This window comes from Astatotilapia calliptera, chromosome 14 (genome assembly GCF_964374335.1).
Source record: "Astatotilapia calliptera chromosome 14, fAstCal68.1, whole genome shotgun sequence".
Classification (NCBI taxonomy): domain Eukaryota; kingdom Metazoa; phylum Chordata; class Actinopteri; order Cichliformes; family Cichlidae; genus Astatotilapia; species Astatotilapia calliptera.
In genome coordinates, this window is record NC_137435.1 from 21,606,435 (window position 1) to 21,628,973 (window position 22,539).

General features: G+C 44.2%; 1 protein-coding gene and 1 non-coding gene across 2 annotated transcripts in view; both read left to right on the plus strand.

Annotated features, from left to right (window-relative positions):
- gucy1a2 (guanylate cyclase 1, soluble, alpha 2) overlaps positions 1–22,539 on the plus strand; it is a 55,242-nt gene that overhangs the window by 14,724 nt on the left and 17,979 nt on the right. The window contains exons 4-6 of the mRNA XM_026191758.2: positions 48–958; positions 16,020–16,232; positions 17,234–17,506. Coding sequence (XP_026047543.1) covers positions 48–958; positions 16,020–16,232; positions 17,234–17,506 — 1,397 coding nt within the window. The remainder of the gene's footprint in view (positions 1–47; positions 959–16,019; positions 16,233–17,233; positions 17,507–22,539) is intronic.
- trnap-cgg (transfer RNA proline (anticodon CGG)) lies at positions 13,258–13,329 on the plus strand. The gene has a single exon. It is a non-coding gene; the product is annotated as a tRNA-Pro (tRNA).

A 22,539-nucleotide genomic window follows, 5' to 3' on the forward strand; every position in this document is an offset into this window, starting at 1 on the left:
GCAATACAGCATGGCTGACACTGGTGTTTCTCATCCCCCTGTCCCAGGAGTACCATTCTGTGAGCTGCGAGAGCATTTTGGAGAGGAGTTCTTTGGTCTCTGCTTTGAAGAAAATGAACGTGTACTTCGGGCTGTGGGTGGCAACCTCCAGGATTTCTTCAATGGCTTTGACGCCATTTTGGAACACATTCGCACCTCTACGGGGCGCCGTGCCTCATCTGAGAGCCCCTCCTTCCAGTGTAAGGACCCCCGTGAGGAGGACAAAGGCAGAAGAAAATTGGACAAAGTTGGAGATCAGGCAGAAAGAAATGGAGGAGGAAAAATATTGGTTCTTCATTGCTTCAACCCTGCCCCTGTTGTCGGGTTGGTCATGCCGGGGTTGATCAGAGCTGTTGCCAGGCGTATCTTTCATTCACAAGTGGAGGTGGAAGAGGTGCCCCCTCTAACTCCCTTGTTGCCCAATAAAGATGCAGAAAACACAGACTGTGACTCGACGACCCCGACCCCGACCGCGTCTCCCACTGCCTCACCCTCCTCATCCCCATCCCCTCCCTCTCCTTTCCCGACCACTGCTCCGACAGTTTGCCTCTCCTTCCAAATCCAGGAGACCAGCCCTCTTTGCATCTCTTCCCTCCCCAACGCCGCCTCGGCGACCGGTAAACGACCCCCCCTCTCGATCTCCACCAACCCCAGCGATCTGCGCATTGGCCTGGCCACATTTTGCCGTGCCTTTCCGTTTCACCTTGTCCTGGGGCCTCACATGGAGCTACTGCAGCTTGGGGAAGGACTGAGGAAACAGACTCGTATAGAGACTTACCGGAGCCTCTCGTTCAGGGACTGTTTTGAGATTGTCTCACCTAAGATGGATCCCTCATTTCAAGGCATCCTACTGAGGCTTGCATCCCCATTTACTATCCGTACCAGGCCTGACACCACACAAGCGGACATCAAGGAGAAGGTAAAGCTATCCTACATGGAAGATTAACTCCAGATTCCAAGTTCTTAAGTAATGAGGTCACTATTGTCATGTATTAATCAACACATCCTAAAAATCTAACCATGCCATGATTTTATGTGCTGTCTTTGTTGCCACAGACACAGAGATTGTTAACAAGCATGATGCACTTGTGCTGTTGGAACAGCTTACATTCTGTATCACTGTTAAAACAAGCATGGCACTGCCTTTAGATCAGTGAACTGTGGCTTAGTTTTGGGCAGACTGATCCATGTTTAGCCTGATTAGAAGAGCATGCACTCTTTGTCATGTCCCAGCGTAGGGCTTTATGCACCATGGAAAAAATGGAATCTTTGTTCTGCCTTGGTATCACATGAAAGCTTCCAGTGTTTCCTCTAAATTAGTGCAAGAAGGCCACAGTTTTATTGTCTTTATAGTTACAAATTTCCCCAGATACCGATTTGTTTAATGTGTCCTAAGTCAAGGCTGAATTTAGTATAGCTAAATTTGAACTTCTCTGTCTTGTCTTTCATCTCCCCCCCCAAAAAAGTAGTCATGTGTTAGCAGCACTTTGTTTGTATTGAACTCTGTTCCACGTCATCACATCAACGCCCACAGGCTTGTAATGATTTTGCTCAGGAGAGGTGTGGTTTGAATTGGTTCCAGTTTGCGAGAAAGAATTAATCAGTGGGATTTGTGTGCTATATCCAGCTCTCTATTGATTGGATGGTCTCCACAGGTCGCCAGCGATAGCACCGAACACCCTGACGCTAAACAGAATCGACAGAGAAGAGATTAATCAGAGCAGCCACGGTGCTGCGCAGTGTATGTGTGATTGTGTGATTGAGTGAGTGAGATAGGTATGTCTTGAGCTTAAGCTGCAGAGAGGTGCATTAATTTTATAGATTCATATCTACCATATCCGCAGGTCATGAGATATTTACATCTTTGATCCACCTTGAAGCTGAAAGCTAGTTTCTGATCATTTTAGCTACAAATTTCTTCCCATCCACTTCGAACCAAAGGCTTGAGCATGAAGAAAAAACTGTGATTTAGGTAAATAAGTGATATTTGTTTGATTTTAAATCACTTGGAGGGTTGTTTTCATATTTATGCGTTTGTCCTGTTCCTCTGCTGTCCTTTTTAGCGGTTGCTTGTGTAACAGGTGGCTTATTCTGTGTTCAGATGAGAGATGAGATGATTTTAATGAGACAGTGCCAGGACTTATGCAGGCAGACTGTTTTGGCAATTCTAAGCACAGATGCTATTTTTACTCTTGTAGGCAAAGCAACACCATGGGCGCAATAGCTGGGGCAATGAAATGACTACATGTATCATATATAGTGGCAAGTTAAATGAATGGCAATGTGAAGCTATAGTGAGTGGCACACAATGTGTTTAAAATCTCACCATGTTATGCTCCTTGTCTAAGCACTGTTTGCTCTAGTCATTGCCCTGGCACGGCAGCTAGCAGTTAAAATTCATTTTTAAACTAAACTGACGTAAATATTTCAATAAAATACCTGTATAAATAATTGAAAATCATCGAATTTGTTTTACTTTTATGCAAGACGATAAGTGGGTACATCAAGGAAGTCATACTGATTTTACATCATCGGCCACTTTGATCTTAAGTGGGCTGGACCAGTGAAACTAAATGATAGGCGTGCAAGTTCTGGTAGCTGGTAGCTCATTGCAGAGACTTTTCTGCAATTATAAAAGCTAAAGTTTTCATGAATTCACTGAAAATGTCCTTTTTTAAAAAAGTCACGGAGTGACAATTTTAAGAACTATTGCCCTTAATTACCACATTTCAATACTGTAATAATTTCTTAAAATAAAGCACTTATTTGGGCATGGTTGTTGTCTGAAAAATGCAAGCTGCAATGTAGATGCTAAGATGCATATATAGAAGGTTCAGTTTAAGTGTTGTCAGTCTTGCTTTGGCCATTTTTAGTTCTTGATCCATTCATTTGCACAGCTACACAGGTTCATGTCCTGGACACATGTATGCAGAGGCACACAATAACAATGAACCGCAAAGTCCACATTCCACATGCCCTCAGCAGTCGGATCCCACCTCTTCACAGTCAGATCTCAAGCACCACTACAGCGTCTCCTCTCAAGCTTTCATCTTCTCTCTGTCAGTGTCTCTTAAAAATTCACTGTAATTCTCTCTCACCTCTCTCTCCTTCTCTGCTGCTTACTGAGGTCTGTCTCTTCCTTCACAAAGCTTTTCTGCTTCTTATCTCCAAGCCTTTTCATTTTCTTCCATTTCTTCGGGGAGTAAATTAATTTTAAAAATGTTTTTATCGATTAAAAAATGCAGCTATGATTGCTTCAAAAATGCCAGATGCATCTGGTTGGCAAAGCACAAACATAAGTTACTGATTGGTGCTACGGGCAAAAGATTGCGTGTGAAATCAGGTTTAAAATCATCCACAGTCCTCTGGTCGAAAAAGGTATTTTAGCACATCTATGTTTACTTCAGAGTCAGTGAGGCTTCCTTCTGTGTGCGTCACCAGTGACCAAACCTGGCACTGCTGAAATTTAAGTTATATATCATCTCCAAACTCCAAATACTATTTGCTAGAGACTTTAAAATATGTGTTTCCAGAGCAGGCAAATATAGTTTTTCCCAAATTTTTGCCCGGTGAATCTTGTGTCACCTGGGCAGACAGGCAGAAAAAAAACGAGAGGATGGGCTGACATTTTCACCAGAAAGGGCAGACAGTGAAGGCGACAGGCCAAGGTAAAGAGGCCTCACTCCAGTGCCGTGCAATGTGTGTGCTTGTTTGGATGGCCTTCACTGAATTTTCAGTTTGACTTCTTTCCTCTCTTCGCCCAGGGATATGTGCTGTGCAAGAGACCTACTGAAAAGGTCAGCTTGGTCTTTGTGCGCAGCGAACACTGTGGTCAACACACTGAGTGCAAACAGAGTGCACTCTTATATACTCACCTCTAACCGATGCATCATCGCCTTCGTCATGTTTCTCTCACACTGGAGTTTACGTCTGCCTCTTAGTAGGGGTGGGCGACATAAACAATATGCGATTGAAACGATATAAATTTGGCCAACGTCAGAGATTTCGACTATACCGCTCTATTGTGATAGTGCATGTTGATGATGTCATCAAGCTGCGCCTGTTTTGGTCGAAAGCATCGCACACACCACAAGAGCAGCGACTACCATTAATAACTAACCTTGTATTGTGCATGAATAATCTCAGTTGTTCTCCTGACTGAAGTTTGGCCCGTGTATAGCATCCTGCTATGCGATTGCATTTGTCCCTAACCACCAGAATCCCTCACGTTAACTTTTAATGAGTGGAAGAAAAGTTGATGTTCATCCTCCAGCTTCACTGTGCTAATGTTATGCTAACATAGCTGTGTCGCTAGCAATCACGTAGCACAACATTATATACCAGGTAGTCCAACTTCAGTAACCCTGCAAACACCACTGCTGTTTAGTTTTCTGTCTTCATTATTTTGGAAGTGGTAGCAGAGCTGTACGTTTTAATTCGTTTCAAAAATCTCTCAGTCAGAACATGGCGTGAAATGTTTAGGTGTAAACTAGCGAGCTAACTTCCTGTTAACTTGTAACTCCGTTAAATTTAATAAATTCTGTTTTCATGGATGCATGGATGTAAAACTTAATTGTTACACCCGATAAAGCAGCAACGCTGATCATTTTATTAAAGATGAAAGAATTTAGACCGTTTTAAACTCTCAGTTTGACTTTGGGACGGAGTTTTGGACCCAGAATACTCCGCGAAGCTCCTCACTACGGCAGCCGTAATGCTCTGACAATCCGTCAAGCAGTGCAGCTTACCAAAGTTGTACTAAAACATTTTTTAACAGATTTCTGCACGCCAAAATTAATTCGAGGTCAATAAGCACAACCAGAATTTATACATAAAGCACACTCTCGATTTTTGAGAAAATTAAAAGATTTTAAGTGTGCCTTATAGTGTGGAAAATACGTTATACAGAAGAAAATAATATATCACGATATATATCCTTACTGCACGTGCTTCAAATTATGCCGCAATATGGATTTTAGGCCATATCGTCCAGCCCTACCTCTTAGATTATTTGGATTCCTTGTTTCTAATTTGGAATAAGTACATATGCATTTAGTATGGTGCATTTTTGTTTTCTTCATACAGAAGATAGAGCTCTCTTGAAACATCTGTGTGAGAGGTCAGACAGTGAAACATAGTGACAATGCTCCCAGTCTTAATAATGTGGTGAGACTCTGTCATGTACAAGAAACCAGTTTAAGTGACACAATGCTTTATCCTGTTATGTGACAGCTGTGTGCAGGCAGGAGAAGGACCCAAAGTGCAGACTCTGGAGACAGAAAGTAACTCAAAACACAGCTTTAATGCTGAACTCAAAAGGGTAACAAAACTAGGACTAGACAGACAGACAGACAGACAGACAGACAGACAGACAGACAGACAGACAGACAGACAGACAGACAGACAGACAGACAGACAGACAGACAGACAGACAGACAGACAGACAGACAGACCGACCGACCGACCGACCGACCGACCGACCGACCGACCGACCGACCGACCGACCGACCGACCGACCGACCGACCGACCGACCGACCGACCACCTACATAAGGGTAGATCACAACACAGACACAGAGAAACACAGGGCTTAAATACACAAAGGGAGCAATCAGGGAATGGGTAACAGGAGGGAAACACAGCTGGGGAAAATCAGGCCTAACGAGACAAAGGAAGCAAAACCAGACACATTTACACGAGACACGGACTTTCAAAGTAAAACAGGAAACATAACACAGACTGAGCTTACAGACAGACTCACAGGCAGGCACTACAACAGAGGGAACAGAGACGTGGGACCAGGGCAGACACAGACACTGACTGGACACGGGGATATAGCAACTAAGGATTACACCGAGACATAAACCATAAGACAGAACTCTAAGAGACCAAAGACTAGAAATGATAAATAATATAATAAACTCAAACCCTGGGTCAACAACCCAGGCATCCTAACATATCCTGCTGGAAGCAACCGTCAGAGGATGGGTACACTGTGTTGATGAAGTGACGGACATGCTCAGCATTGATACTCAGGTAGGGTGTGGCATTTAAATGATAGTCAATTGGTACTGAGGAACACAAAGTGTGCCAAGAAAATATCCCCTGATGCTATCATCCAAATGTTGCAGCAGAGTCATCAAAACAAGGCAATATTTTTCCAGCCTTCTGTTGTCTGCTTTTTGGTGAGTTGTGTGAACTGTAGTCTCATTTTATTGTTCTTAGCTGACAGAAGTGGTTCCCTGTGTGGTCTTCTGCTGCTGTAGTTCATCTGCTTCAAGTTTCAATGTGTTGCGAGTTCACAGAACTGTTCTGCACACCTTGGTTGAAACGTGTGGTTGTATGAGTCGCTGCTTCTTTCCTATCTGCCCAAAGCAGTCTAGCCATTTGCCTCTTACCTCTGACATCAACCAGAGAAATGAAGCTCACATTTCTCCTTTTCTGGCCACTCTCTGTAAACTATAGTCATGGCTATATGAAAAAAAAAATCCCAATAAATCAGTGGTGTATGAATGATAGAACAGCTTCACTTTAACAGGCTGATGAAGGGATTCCTGTTAAATATCTCATGTCTGAGAAAGGTTGGCAGGTTTGGTGGTATTTTTGGGGGCAAGGTCTGAATGCACTGGATTTTGATATTTTGTTGCTCTTAAAAGTAACAGGGTGAATAGCTCAGAATCTGTGAGTCATGGCATCTGCCTCCACAGCAGTGATGCTTTGTTACTAATATCAGAAAAGGTCCTAGACTCTTTGGGTCAAAGAGTCAAAATTCTGGTTAGGATGAGTCAGTCGAAGTCTAAGTGAGCGCTATGTGTGAAGTGGTCTATATTAGCTTAAGCTTATATTGTTCAGCTGATTTTTGGCAGTTATTAATAACACGGTGTGTTTTTGGGCAGTCACAAAGAAATCTTGCTAAATGATAAAGTGAACAAACATTTGTCAAGGAATGGACAAATCTGCTGTGTAATACTTGCGTAGCAAATGCTTCTGTACTGCATATGTATGGACTCTTCAGTGAGGTTTGTGTGTGTGCGCATTATTTGTGCACCTGTTTGTCGGAGTACAAAGAAAATCTTGACATTAGCGCCGCCTTTGATCTCTGAGAGATAAATCACCGTCGTTACCGTTTGTTCGGTGGAGAGTGCTTTGAAAATCAGTGTCCTTCCTGTCTATGTTTACAATTGCTACTTTAATAAAATGCAGCGACAAGGAGGAAAGAAATGAACTGACAGACTGGGAGAAAACATCAGAAGAGGGGGAAACGGTAAAAATATTTTTAGCCTGTGATTGTTGAGACAAAGAAACCTAAAATAGAAAGAGAAGGATTTATACAGATTTAGTGCTTCAGTGTTTTTGTAACATTTGGCACAGAGATTGACAATTGAGTCCCTGTGTGATAAAGCCTTAAAATGAATACATCTACATATCCAAGTAATGGAGAGGCACATTCATCAGATTCTTGGGACGGATCTGTTTTCCACCCTACTACCGTATCAATCTTTTGTGGACGAGCACATACTATACTCCCAAATACTATATTTTGGGGCCCAGAGATTTGGTAGTAATCATAATGCAAAGCAGAGGTTTTAGAACTGCTTCACTAACCAAATCACCTATAACCTATAATCACATATAAGTTTAAAAAAAACAACAACTTGAAAATAAATGTTTTTTAAGTTCTTTTTGCCTTTATTAGATAGTGGACAGGGAAGCAGGGGAAGGAGCTACATCTCAGCCTTGTAACACACAGGCTCCTGCTCACCTGTCGAGCTAAATTGGCACTCCATGTTACACATACAGTAAGTTAATCCTGTCATGCCAAGTGTATCACATTTAATACATGACTTTTTGTGACCTCTGCATCATCAGTGTGATTTCGTCCCCCACGAAAAGCCTAAATAAAAATTGCACAAAACATTTTTAAGCAATAAATTGCACAAAAATAATGGATGTAGCGAACATGATACATATATGTTCATTTATATACATTATTTTCTTTAAATATGTCAGAAGGTTCACTAAATGGTCCAGTTTCAAAAATCTAGAATTTTCCCGCAGTTATTTCACATTTCAGGCTTTACAGGACTGAAGATAACGGCCATGATGATGTAACTTTCAGGAGAAAGTAACAGAACGCCTCGTAGTTTTCCTCTTGTGGTGAAAGAGGTATGCCTCGCTCTCTAAGAAAGATCTCTGATTTGCGATACTAAACACAGAGTTTTCTCTAGGTGGTTTACAAAAAAAAAAAGTCACTGAAGGGCTGTGAAAAGTCACTAAATCTTGTTGGCACCAGTGAGGTGAAGTGTGAAAGTCACTTCTGTAAAAGAGTGGGCTGTCAGTGGCTCAATCTGAGACCTTAAAAACCAAATAACAGCTCAGCTGGCATCTCAAAGCAAGGATGTCCTGGGTTCAGGGTGTGTGTGTGTACGCGTGTGCGCTTGTCTTACTGTGAGAGTGTGATATAAGAGAACTGTCCAATATAGCCAGATCTTTGTAGCATTTTGTCCGTGTGTGTTTGTGAGTGAAAGAGGGGGTGAGGGAGGCTGACTCATTGACTCTTTGCTGCTCAGTGCCTGTTCATGCAAATGAGAATCTGTTGACATGCCAGAGTCTGCTCACAAAAGACAATCCATTAACTGTCTGTTCCACCTCCTGCTATCCTTCTTCCACTCTCTCTTCCTCTCTTCCATTTTTCAAGTCGAGTGCGTCTAATTTTCCCCCATGCCTGTCTCTTTCTCTCTGGTCTCTCCCCCCCCTTTCACTTTCTGCCTCTGTTTACCTCTCAGTACCTTTGAGCTGTTTTATCCTTTGCCCTCTCTCCCTTGCTGCCAATGGCCACAGACACCCAAATCTGTGCATTTCAATAGTCAAATGTGAATACTACTGTTTGCTGCTGATCTTGTATTGTAAATATTACATATCCAGAAAACAAATATGCACTTATGGCTTTTAGTTGGAGCATGAAGAAGGGAAAGGCAGTTCTTGCTAGCATGTAATAAAGCTGTTAATAATATGTAGGTTTGATTTGCCTTGGTGTAATTTAATAAGGAAACATCTTTCTGACCTTTTAAAGTTAGAAAAAGCACTCAATAACTAGTAACTACACACCAACTACACACTTTGCCAAATGGATCATCATGGCCTTGCCGTATTGGTCCATTTGATCAACCTTTGTTGTTATTATTTATTTTATTTTATTTTCAGTTGTTACAGATGGGACAGACATGACTGAGGGATAGGAAAGGGAGAAAGAAAGATGAAGGAAAAGAAAAACAGAAGGGAAGAGGGACAGTGAGAAAGGGCACTTAAAAAGAGAAAGAAGAGAAAAAAAAATCTCCTGGATCACCTGTTGAGAGAAAAAGAAGAGAAAACAAGCAAAAACAAAACAAAACAGAGCAACATACTAAACACAACACCATCACGTTAATCTAGCTAAGTGTAAACAGCAGTAAATACTAAATATTGAATGTTATTGTGTAGCAAGCAGGACCGACAGCACAATGTGCTAGGAAATAGCAGCCAATAAAGGTGTAGTTTATGTCTATGAACAGTGAACACCCGTGTGCACACCTGTGTGGATCAGTGCGCTTGTATTCAAAAGGTTTCCCCATGTAATGGTCTGTTAGAGGATGTAGAGAGCCATAGCCCCGTCCCCCAGGGCATGAAGCAGGCATGGAGGAGATCCAGGCTCCAGACATCCAGAGGCCCCAGAGTGCGAGAGCCCAAGGAGGACCAATGGAGGGGCATCCGTGCCACCCTCCTGGGAAGAGCTGAGGAGAGCCCCAGATGAGGGGACACCCAGTAGCCACAGAGCAGAAGCCAGAGGGGGCTGCACTGGCGTGCCCACCGGCTCTGCCGGCAGCCAGCTGTGCCAGAGTGAACCGAGCCGCAGGCCCAGAGGCCGGAGGCCCGAGGGCCCCCTTTGCCCCGGAAGGGGCCTGACCAAGCAACAGGCACCAGGCCCCGCCAAGTAGTCACCGGGAGTGAGCTGGTACATACCTGAGTGCCCAGCCCCGGACACCAAGAACCACCACGCACCGATGCCTGAGGGCATCACTTACCGGCAGGGAGTGTGGTGAGGGGAGATAGGCCTTGGAGGGCCTGGGAGTTCCCAGAGAGGTGGAGTGTAAGACCCAACCTGACATATAAACTAGAGATGGACTGATCCGATATTACGTATCGGTATCGGTCCGATACTGACCTAAATTACTGGATCGGATATCGGAGAAAAATAAAAAATGTAATCCGATCCATTAAATATCACGAAAGCACCTCACAAAACTTGCAACACGCCGTAACTCACCTCAGAACGTTAGCACGTCGGAGCAGTATGCATCACGTGATAGAGCGGCTGTGGCATGCGGGACCTGTCGGTGGTCTGGAATCTGGAAAGCATTTGGAGCTTCGCTAGCAACCCGGCATTTCATCTCCGACAAAGTTATCCCCGAGAGAAGTAAAGCAAGTGTGTAAGTCCATCTCTGAATGTTTGTAAAGCATTCCTGCGTTAAGCTTAACAAGCGACTGCCTCTTCTTGCTGCTACTTCAATCATGAAACTGCTTAACGATCAGCTGATCGGCTTTTCTGTCGTGAGTCCATCTTTCTGGTTTGTTTTTGGCCCACTTTGCACCAGAAAGAGGAAACCAGCGGCTGAACAACAGCAGCACGTTTAAGCTTGATCAGCTGTTGTTAGAATTTATTTAATATTACTTTCTACTCGAGGATCTTTTTCTACGTAGCTGACGCTGGTAACTGTGCAGGGGCGGATCTAGCAAAGTTTAGCCAGGGGGGCCGATAGGGCATCAACAGGGAAAAGGGGGCACAAAGACATACTTTTCTTTCTTATTCTCATTTAAAATGTCTAGCTTTTAATAAATAATTATCTGACACCCAAAGTTTTAATTTGATGTAAAATGAATAGAAGTCAATTACTGTATATAGTGACTATTAAGTCTAATATATATACCCTAGTAAGCTATAGTACTTTTTCCTTTGGGAAGGTACCATCTGTGCAGTCTGCAATTTTGTTGAAGAAAGATGTTGAATCTATTTAATATTTCTTGAAAAATAATTGATTTCTGTGCATTTTTTTTCACACTGCATCAAATTAAGGTTGATTACGTTGATTAAGCATCATGAGGTGGAGCGTGAGGGGTGGTTCCCTATTTTTTATTTATTTATTTTTGTTGCTGGGAGTTGGAACCCTATTAGTTAGGTTGCTTAATATTTATGCTAAGTACTCTTTAAAATACCAGAATAGGGAGGATGGTGTAGGTTTAAGTTTATTAGATTGATCAGTATTGCTGAACTATGAAATTTTTTTTTTTTTGCATACAGGTATAACAGAATAGCTTTAGTGTAGTTGTTGTTTTAAACTTGAGTATGAACTTATACAAAATGCAGCAAGATATTTAAAAAAACAGTTTTGTTGATTAAAAAACACTATATCGGATTCATATCGGTATCGGCAGATATCCAAATTTATGATATCGGTATCGGACATAAAAAAGTGGTATCGTGCTATCTCTAATATAAACACAGACAAACAGGCACACACAGACACAAACATGCATTCCCACCCTAATGCACACATATACAAATACTTAACACTCACCCAACGTAGGGATAGACATACATGGACACTGTACACACAATCACACTCCCCAAACAAACTCTATACCCCAGGTCCAGGTACCCTCGCCCCTGGAGGGGGAAACGGCACCTAGACCCAGGAGATGTTACCCTTTCCCCCGGGGTGGAGGCAAGCAGACCGCCCCAGGCTCCGCAGCAGCAGGGAGGCCCCAGATCCCAATCGGACGGTCAACACCTATATGTATGTGTTATGAGAGTGTGAGTAATGTGGATGTCTAAGTTGTGGAATAAAATTGAGGCACGGGTGGCCAGATAGAGGCACGGGTGAGGCACACTATAATTAAAAGATAAGATATGTGCAGTAGCATGGCATGCAGTAGTAAAGTGCATTACTGCTTATCTCATAGGTGCAGAAGAAGTTTTGATCCCTTATGGTGAACACACATTGACTTTATTGCCAGCTACAAACAAGAATCACTGCAATATGCTGAAGTAGGGTTACAACACACTGACCTCACCTTACTTTCTGCTTTTATAACAACATTTTAAAAAGGACATTTCAGTGCCTCCTGTAGCTTCTCCCTCACTAAAATCTGATCAGAGCTTTTTGCTGTTGTCTGTCTTCTTTCTGTCTTTATTGTGTATTTGCTGGTTTTTCACAACCTTTTCTCCTCACTTGTTCTTCCAGCTATTTCTATAATATTGCTATTTTTCACCATTCGCTTCCTTCTTTCTCTTTCACCCATTTCTCCTAACCTTCCCCCTGTATCTCTGTCGCCTTCTTTTCCAGCCACTGTTCCTTTTCCCTAACCTCCGTACAGTTCGCTCGCCTCCTCTTTCTCTGTGCAATGATGACAGGGATGCAGGCAGAAGCAGAGGAGAGTGCTGAGCTAAACAGAGGCGCACAACTAGGGCAGCACGACTGCCTCCAGGGGTGTGTGTGTGTGTGTGTGTGTGTGTGTGAGTTTTCTCGCGGACTAACACAAAAAATGGGAGCGACGGAGCGACAGGGACGGACATTCAGAGCAAGGTGGCGAGGCAGCAGTACAATTATAGCTACTGTACAAAAACCCTCTTTATTTAATAAAATTCAACCTTCTTTGTGAAACAGTATCGAAAAAACTGAAAATCAACAAAAAAGGAGACTAACAGTTGTGAATGTTTACAACAGTCCTTTCAGAAAATTATGTTAGATCTGGAGGATGGTTTGAAATTATTGCTGGATGTTTGTAGGGCTGATATCCCAATGCCGTGACACGGTGCAGACATTACAGTGCACATTAATCTGTCAATTACTGGACTTCATGTAGTTAACGTGGGGGCTTTTTAATGATGACTTATTATTAGACATTATTCAGGCTTCTGTCATGCTCCTATTAGTTTTTCATGAGAGCTTGGAAGTGCTTGATCTTTAATGATGGTCTTGCTGCTAGTACACTGTACTGTAATGTACTGTCATCTACTCTACTGATAACCAACCATTGTTTTGGTGTGGCCTGTTTTGGCATAATAATGGATTATATGAAACAGAATCCTACGAATGCCAAATTGGGACCAGCAAAACATGTATTTGTTATATAGATGTACAGTAATGTGCAAAAATCCTGGGCCAGAATCTATATTTGTGCTGGCTCGTTGGTCTAGGGGTATGATTCTTGCTTCGGGTGTGAGAGGTCCCGGGTTCAAATCCCGGACGAGCCCTGAATGGTTTAAAAAATATTTCATGTTTTCTATGTTTGCCCCCCAAAAAATATAAAGAAATGAGTGGTAGCTCAAAACTATTGCATGTTAATGTTTATACATATTTTCCCAATAAAAACAGGACCTATCCATACATTTAGAAACACACTAACGTATTTCAAAAAACAGTTGAATATAAACTTGATCTCCTGACTGACATACTGTCAATACATGGCTACAAGTTGTTTTGTATATTTACTCCAAAACGTTGTTTAACGATCGCTTTCAATCTGTATTGTCATCTTTAAATAAAGTGACAAGTCACACATGGTCCCCTTTGTGTAAGTGTGAGGAGTTCAGCCCTGCCTCCTCTATGGAGAGCACAGGAGATGAGAGAAAAACAAGGAGGTCAAAATCTCCACTCACAGCAGGGTTTCGAGGGATGTCTCTGGTCGACAGCTGTGCTCCGCGTTATCAGATGCAATAATCGGCCTTTATTGGAACAATAACAGTAATTTAATTTTCAATCTTATCGGCCTGTAATATACTGGGCACCAATATATCATACTTATCTAATTAATAGTACATATCGTGTTACAGTAGTGGTCTGATAAGATGTACACACTAAATAGAAACACTGAGGGACATCGTGATGACATCGTGATAACTGAGTTACAATCAGTGTTTTCTGTGTAACTTTTATTAATAACAACTAGGAGCCTTCAAAGTGCTTAAAAGCAGGCAAACTTAGGACCCGTATGTCATTATTGAAACAATGTTGCCTTGCTTCCAATATCAGCAGTTAGCTGAACTAAAATAAGTTGTAAGATCAATTTATAATTTGTGTTTTCATGCAAATCAGATTTCAAAGAGAAAAAAATATCAGTGTTACTTTTTGATCATGTGAAAGAGTCAGAAAAAAAGCATTTAAAGGCTGCGTAGAGACCGACAAGACGGAGAGTAGTATATTTGTACTGATGTCACAGTCTCCATGGAGATACTTGTTAGTATGTCAGACGTGTAGGCCCTCCCACTTGGCCAGGCTCAACCTCAGGAAACAGCAGCTCACAAAGACATTTGTTCAGGTTGGCATATGTTTTTTCTCTGCGTGCATTTGAGCGCGTGCATCGGCGTGTACGAGCAGTTATGCTCACATGACTGTTTTTCCAGTGCGATGAACTCTGTCAACCAGTAGTTTTCATCTGAACTGAATCACAACAAGATTCAGATCCTATAAGTTGCAGCCTGCATATGTGCAAATATGTTTGCATGCATTTTTGTATGTATGACTGTCAGCATTTCTGAGAAACAGACAGTCACAGGCCGCGTGAGTGTGTCCCTCTTCGATGTATGTGTGGGGAAATGCCGTGTTTGTGTGTAGATGTAGACTGTATGTATTATGCAGACCTAGGAGAGCCTTGTGCTATAAATAAAACAGGGCTGCAGTGTGCTCACTGGCGGAATAATCTATCTGACACTATGGAGAAAGAGGGAGAGCGAGAAGGAATGGAGCAGACAGAGACGAGTTCAGAGAGAGAGGAACGAAAGACGAGTGAAGAGAGAATGAAGAAGAGGAACTGAAGAAAAAGGAAGGAGCAGGGTTAAGGACTGAGCAGGAGAGAGAAAAATTAAAAGGGGCTAATCCACAGGGCCTCTAGCACTTAGTTAGCATCATGACACAACTCAGAGTCATGTTCAAAAGGGCGGTAATGCCTTTCTTCACTATCTCCTTGTAAATCTGCCATCCATGCTCGCCTCAGTCTCTCCCTTCTACATTATGTCTGCAAAGAGCAAAAGGTGGCTTGTTTTGTTTATGTTCCTCACACCTGTGGTAAGGACATGTAGCAGGTCCTGCACACATTTGTCATTGGGTGTAAGTGCTTGTGAGCAAAATGTCAGAAGCTATTAAAACCTCACTGAAATCTCTCTGATACTGTGAAGATATTGTTGGCAGTAGAGCTGCCGGTTATGGATTGGGTCGCTTTTTTTTTTTGTTACAGTTTACCCAACTTGACCACATCTTTTGACCTTTCGCCAAACCAGTATTAGCCTTCTTTGGCTGAAGTTTTTGTTGTCCATGGATCTACTAACATTGTAACTGTTGCTAATGCTAATAAACTTTATCCAGTTCTTACAGACCCTTTCCCAAGAAGTCTGCGTGCATTTATACATTATAAAACATTTGATCTTGCCTTTCAAAATCTTATTCAAAACGTTAGCTAAATCATAGTAATCTGCTGTTGCTGTAATTCTAATCTGTGTTGTAGTTACAGCATTATGTATATGTACATTTGGATGCAGACTGCAATTTTTTTGACTCATTATGTTATTATTTGTATGATTGCATATAATTTTTTTATTGAAAACTAATATTGAGCACATCCAACAAATAGCCACCGAATAAACAGCTGTTGACCTTGAGCTATATCTAGACGACTATAATGGGGCTTGATATTGGATAATAGCTGGATATTAAAAACATCAGTAGGTCTTTTATCAGTCATAATCCAAACGTGTCACTTTTGTTTCATTAGTACAAGTACTGTAGATCATTATTTGTCTGCTACTAGTATTAATTGAACATGGTTATGATAACAAGAATCTGTCGTTTTAAAGCTACAAAGCTGATGTCAAAACCACAGTCTGCCTGCTTTCTTTAAGTAAAGAAAAAGTAAATAGACGTTTGCCTCTTTAACTCTTCTCCCTGCCAGGTGATGGAGTTGAAGGGTCAGATGATCCATGTGCCCGAGTCGTGCTCCGTGATGTTTCTGGGCTCTCCCCGTGTGGATAAGTTGGAGGAGCTGATGGGCAGAGGTCTCCACCTGTCAGATATCCCCATCCATGATGCCACACGGGATGTTATCCTGGTTGGGGAGCAGGCCAAGGCTCAGGATGGCCTGAAGAAGAGAATGGATAAACTCAAGGTAAATCGGTTGACAGTGTAGGCTCTGGCAAAGTAACTAATTTACCCATTTAACTAATGGGAAGGCTTTCCACAAAGGTTTACGAGTGAAGTTTTGTGTTTTTGTGCTTCATCCAGAAGCACATTTATAGGTCAGATTAAGGACAGACCAGCTGTTTGGGCTTGGGGGAGGGGGGGGGGGGGGTTAGCACTAGCTAGCAACATATATCAAGAATAAGAAAGTGTATGGTCTTAAGCTATAGTCATTTCACTCATGTGTTTGTTACGTTGCAATCTTTTCTTGTGATGCTAAGTATGAACTCAATGTTGAGAGTTACGGCTCACTGCTTGTTGAAGTCTTAACACAGTGAGTGTCTACAGCAAGCTACTCTTCTCTCTTTTTCCTCTACTACCTACTGACTGCCTCACTTCATGTGAGGCTCACCTTGTTCTTTGCTGCTGTTCAGTTTGTCAGAGACCAAGTCATGGCGCCTAAACTGGTGAAACTACACAAAAATATTCAGTATGTTTATTTGAGCTTTTCCACAATGCGAACAACTGAAGTGAACAAATTAAATCCAGTGCCTCAGCTGTACCGGCTACTTAAAGCTCCATATTGACTGTATTAATGCATACTGCCTGGAAAAAATGTGGCTCCTGGGACTTCCTCTCATAATTTGCTTTCAAAGTACCCTTGAGCAAGTCACTGAGTCTTGACCCAATCCTGTGCGTCTGTTCATTGCATCACTCTCACTGCAACTACACCCCCAGGCTAGTGTTATAAATAGCTATGTCTGAGTCAACTTGCCTGCTTGAACAATGGTATAGCACTAAGAAGCTTACCCAGAGATGCAAATAAACATATACAGACACACACAATCCAGAAAAAACAATCACACATAAATACATTTGCATCCACCAGCATTTTTAAAAAATTTGATGCAGTACTCCCACATCTCAGCATCTCTGTCATCAGTGCCCTCTTCAAAGCAAAGCGCACAACCTCTCGCTCTTCTCTTCCAGGCCACATTAGAGCGGACTCATCAGGCACTGGAAGAGGAAAAGAGGAGAACCGTGGACCTGCTTTATTCCATATTTCCGGGCGATGTGGCGCAGAAGCTGTGGCAGGGTCAGCCGGTGCCCGCTCGCAAGTTTGATGACGTCACGATGCTCTTCTCAGACATTGTGGGGTTTACTGCCGTGTGCGCTCAGTGTACGCCTATGCAGGTCATCTCCATGCTGAATGAACTTTACACACGCTTCGACTACCAGTGTGGCATTCTGGATGTTTATAAGGTCAGTAGACCGAAAGATATCCGCCTCCTTCATAGGATGTAGTAATAATAGAACTGTGAAATATTATTTAGGGAGGAGCAGTTTGATTTGGTTGCAAATGTAATATCTTTACCGGTTAATGAGTATACTTGTGTAAAATGAGTTCATTAAGATTGTTTTCCCAAATTTAAACCTTCCCAGAAAGTTAGAGCCCTCATTTCTTGGAATCTTTGGAGTGTTACCACACGAGCCAGCCTTTTCAGGGTGTGTCACTGTGTTTGTGCAAGTGCGTGTGCGTGCACTGTGTGTGTACGTGCCCTCATGTGTGGGTGCACTTGTGTTGTGGAAAAAGTAACTGATTAATGGCCAGTCTGTGAGAGCTTAACAAAGATGTGTCAATATTGTCCATCTGACAGTGTGGCTTTATGCCTAGTTACTGTATCACTGTAGTCTGCTGTCTTTTCCTCTTTTTTCATCTTTACTTTCTGTTACCACGTCCTCTTTTTTTCCAATCTTTTTACCTGTTTTCAATTTTTCCACCTTCGCTCCTCTCCATCATCGCCATCGTCAGTCATCTTTCATCTCTACCTTGGTACCTCAGTGAGCGTGACGGCAGCATACAATTTCCCATAAAAATGCGCTGTTACTGTGTTCTCTCTCAGAAGTGTCACACACATATCAGATACACGGCGAAGTGAGATGCAGAGGGTGAAGGCAGGGAAGTTGACTGTATGTAACGAGGTATATGTGTATAGCAGGGGAAGAGTTAGGGTGTCAGCTTGTGTGTGTCAAAGAGAAAGCAGAAACAGGAGGACATGGTGAGGAGACTGAATCACCCATATGTCGCCATTGTCATGGTTACTGTCGAAATGATTTAGCCGGTGGCAGGCCTTAATGAGAGCAGTTTGTCTCCAAGCCTCTCTACTCCCCTTCCCCAACCACCACCACACACACACAAACACACACTTCTGTGCCATTTTTTAAAAGTCTGTGTCCATGACACCTAGTTTGTGTTGTCATGTGGAGACATCCATGAAAGTGACACTTTGTTTGCTTTATTGACACGTGCGTTCTTAAACTGTTTACACTTGCTGCTACTGCAGACTAGGAAATACTTGGCTTTATGGCTTAAATCTTCTTCTGTTTATGCAGCAGTTGTCATAGTTTGGATATTACACAGAATCAGTATACTTGAGAAGAGGTGAAACCTCTCTTAAGTGTAAAATCCTCATTAATCAATGGGGATTGGAAAAACTAATGATGAGCACAGAAAATGTGACGTGTTTGGTATTCGTACACATCACACAGTTTCTGCCGATTTGTTAGCGACACCCTGATGTGAATCTCCTGTTCCACCACATCACAGAAACAACCGATTGAGGTCTGATGGAGGCCATTTGAATACAGTGAATTCATTGTTCTGCTCAAGAAACTGGTTTAAAATGATTTGAGCTTTGTGACATGGCACCAGTATGATAATGTGAAGATGGGGTACACTGCGGTCATAAAGGGATAGACATGGTGAGCAAACTGTGTTGGTTAATTGGAGATAAATGATCTGAATTTCAGGAGCAGGACCACACCTCCAAACACGCCCTTTCTGGGTCTTATCTATATATGACCCCCCCAGTTCTTCGTGTCCCAACCTCCCTCCCCTTTTTCAACTCTTTCACTTCTTCATTTCTCATTAGTACATGGGGATCTGCCAGGCCCATCTAGGCCTTCCCCAAACTGCAGCTCAATTCTAGATTAAGCCATTCATCTTTATCTACTAAAAAATGCTGCCAAACCTAAAATAAGGACGTGGGCCCAGCTAGTGAAACGGTACTCAGTTGGTACTCAGAGGCACTATTGCACCACCACTGGCATCCCGAACTGTTGAGAGAAGGCAGGATGGGTCCATGCTTTCATGATGACCCTGTTATCCAAATGTTGCAGCAGAAATGGAGACTCATCAGACCAGGCAACTTTTTCCAATCTTCTACTGTCCAATTTTCAGTGAGTGAGCCCAATTGAACTGTAGCGTCAGTTCTTTTTCTAACTTCGCTCGGTGTTTCACTATGGGAATCGCCTCGGCGTGACCAACTACGGAAGCTCCAATGACACCACGTCTGTCTATGACAGACCTGTCGAGCCGTGCTCAGGGCTCCGCCCCCTCGTACTAACACGGCCGACCAGCTCCTCCTAACTCATTCTCGCTTTCTTCCCGTGAGAAACTACTTTGAGCTCCCTCAGCGCATCCAGGCTAACTTGATTAGCTGCTTAACAGTTCTCAGGCGTCCCGTGTAGGAGTACGTCGCCGAACGCAGTTTTTCCGGTTCCAGTTTGGATCGTGCTGAGTAAGTCCTTCGAAAGAAGTGTACTTAGAGTTGCACTGTGGAACAGCAACCGCGTCAGGCGAGCTGTCCCAGCGGTTCCTGGTTTTAGTTAGCAAGGTAGCCGACGTTGTGTGACTCGGGCTAACGCGTTACGGCGAGCTGTTCGTTAACTTGTTAGCAGGCCACGAACCACATTAGCGTCTCACTAGCATTAGCTTGTTGGTCGACGTAGGGTTCGGTTAGCATTAAGTTGCTAACGATATTGGCTAGCGGAGTGCAGCTAACGTGTCACGATGAGCTGACTCCCGCCGCGACTAGATCGGATTTAACACCCGCTGCTAGTCCTAGCTACTTACGGGCTAACGTGTCGAGACGAGCCTGGTGTAGCCTAGTCTCACCCCTTTCCGCTAACCATGTCTACGGCTCCTACGCCCGCCAAAAGGTCGGAGCCGAAGGCTAAAGAGGCTGCATCCCGCCCGTGCCCCGCATCATGCGGTGCCACCATTTCGGGCAGGGACCCTCATCCAATGTGCATCGTCTGTATGGGTGCCAAGCATGCTCAGGCTTCACTGGCGGACCCTCAGGGATGCCCACACTGTGCTTTGATGCCAGAGAAAGTCCTGGAAAGGAGGCTGAGAGTAGCAGTAACGAACACTCAGGACCCCTGCCTGTCGGCTGCTACTGCTACGAGCGATATCCGTCATCCGCAAGCCTCCACAAGCTGGGCGGACATGATGGAAGAAGAGTCCCCGCTCATGCCCCCATCGTTCGAGGACCTCCTCGATCAAAACGTGGGCGAGCCGGGTGGCGAGGACGCGGAGGGCGATGCCGACTCCGACCTCCTCGACCTGGAGGACATGGATGAGGAACAGGAGGATGACTCTACCTTTCCTCCCCAGCAGTCCAGGCCACCGAGTGGGGCTGAAGTTGCACCCCTGGTGGACAGCAATTTGTACGAGGTCTGTAACGGGCTGCTGCCAAGCTAGGCATCCCATGGCCAGCCGCCCAGGATGCCGAAGGGGCAGAACGCGACTTGTACGACGGCAAGAGGCTCCCACCAGCCTTGCCGCCATCAAAGCAGCTTCTGCCAGCAGTCCCAGCCTGCATGAAAGAAATGAGTCGCTATTGGTCAAGCCCTTTTAAAAGCAAGCTTCCGACCAAGGGCTGCTCTAAGCTTGAGATCCAGGGGATGGGTGAACTGGGGCTGACTGAACCCCCAGCAGTGGAGCCTTCAGTGGCGTATCACCTTCACCCTAACCGCAGGGCAATCTCAGCTTCTTCTAGCATTTCTTTGCCCAACAAGATAGATCGCCTCACGGCATCTATTTATCAAAGGACATACAAATATGCTGCACAGTCAGTGTGCTCGCTTAATGCAGTCACACTGCTATCAGCATATCAGGCAGAAATTCTGGAAGACATGGGCCGTCAGCTTGACTCGGGTTCCCCGAACCCAGCCCTCTGGGATGAAATCTGCGTGGTTAATGATCTCATTCTTCGCTCCTCCAGGGGAGCAGTCCAAGGGTGTGGTCGCGTTATGGGCCTTGCAGTCTCGGGTGAGAGAGCCTTGTGGCTAAACCTGTCAGGCCTGGGTGATGCTCAGAAGGCTGAGGTCATGGATGCAGCCTATGACCCAACCAAGGGTCTCTTTGGCCCAGCCCTGGAGAGAATGAGAGAAACAAGCACCCGCAGAAAGCAGGAGGGTGAAGCATTCAATCTCTGCTTACCCAGAAAACCTAACTCTCAGCCCCAGCAGGTGCCAAGAGCTGGCTTTGCAGCAACAGCAGCAGCTGCGAGAGGGAGACAGAGTGGGGTCAGAATGCAAAGAGGAGCAGGAGGCCAGCAGGGTGCCCACCAGGCCAAGGTAGAGAACCGAAGACCTTGGGGCAAGCATTCCTTTGCAGCAGTTGCTGCAAAGAACAAGCCGTCACACCCCGGAGAGGGGAAAAAGAAGCGGTCAGCCTAGCACACGCATTCTGTGTCACCCCTCTTTTCTTCCCCAAAGAGAAGGAAGGTGTTAGAAGGGGTAACCAAATCACTCCAAAGTTCAGGGTCTCCGGAAGTTTCCAGTTCACCAGGAGCACCCTCTCAGTCTCCTCCTCCAGTTCAGGGAGGACAGACTTGTGGACAAATGGCGCAGTGTCACCAAACACTTCTAAGCACTCTGTCTGTGTCACCAAGAACTGCCCAGAGTCACCAGACACTTCACTGTGGTTTGGGGGTAACAAAAGAAATAAAACGTGCATTTCTGCAGCCAGGCAGTTTGCCAAGGGCAGAATGTCCCCCCAGTTTCAAAATAAAAACAAAAGAAAATAACTGCAATTTGTCTTTGTTCCCAGCGGGGGGAGCTCACGCTCTTCCCGAGGGGGAGAGCCCCAACTCCTTCCGGGAGACAGGGGTGACGTCACGCTACCGCTTCTTCAGAGGCCCACTCGCAGCGCGGCTGGAGCGGTGGCGCGCATACGCAGTTCATCACTGGGTCTTGTCAACCATTTCCCATGGTTACAGACTACAGTTTGCGGCAAAACCACCGAGATTCGGCGGAGTGTTAGCTTCTGTGGCCAGTCGCGATTCAGCGAATGTGCTGGAGGAGGAAATATCCTCCCTGTTACACAAACAGGCGATCGGAGCGGTTCCCAGCGAAGAAGCTCAGCAGGGCTTTTACTCCCGCTATTTCCTCATCCCGAAAAAGGACGGAACGTCGCTCCGTCCTATTCTGGATCTGCGTGTGTTAAA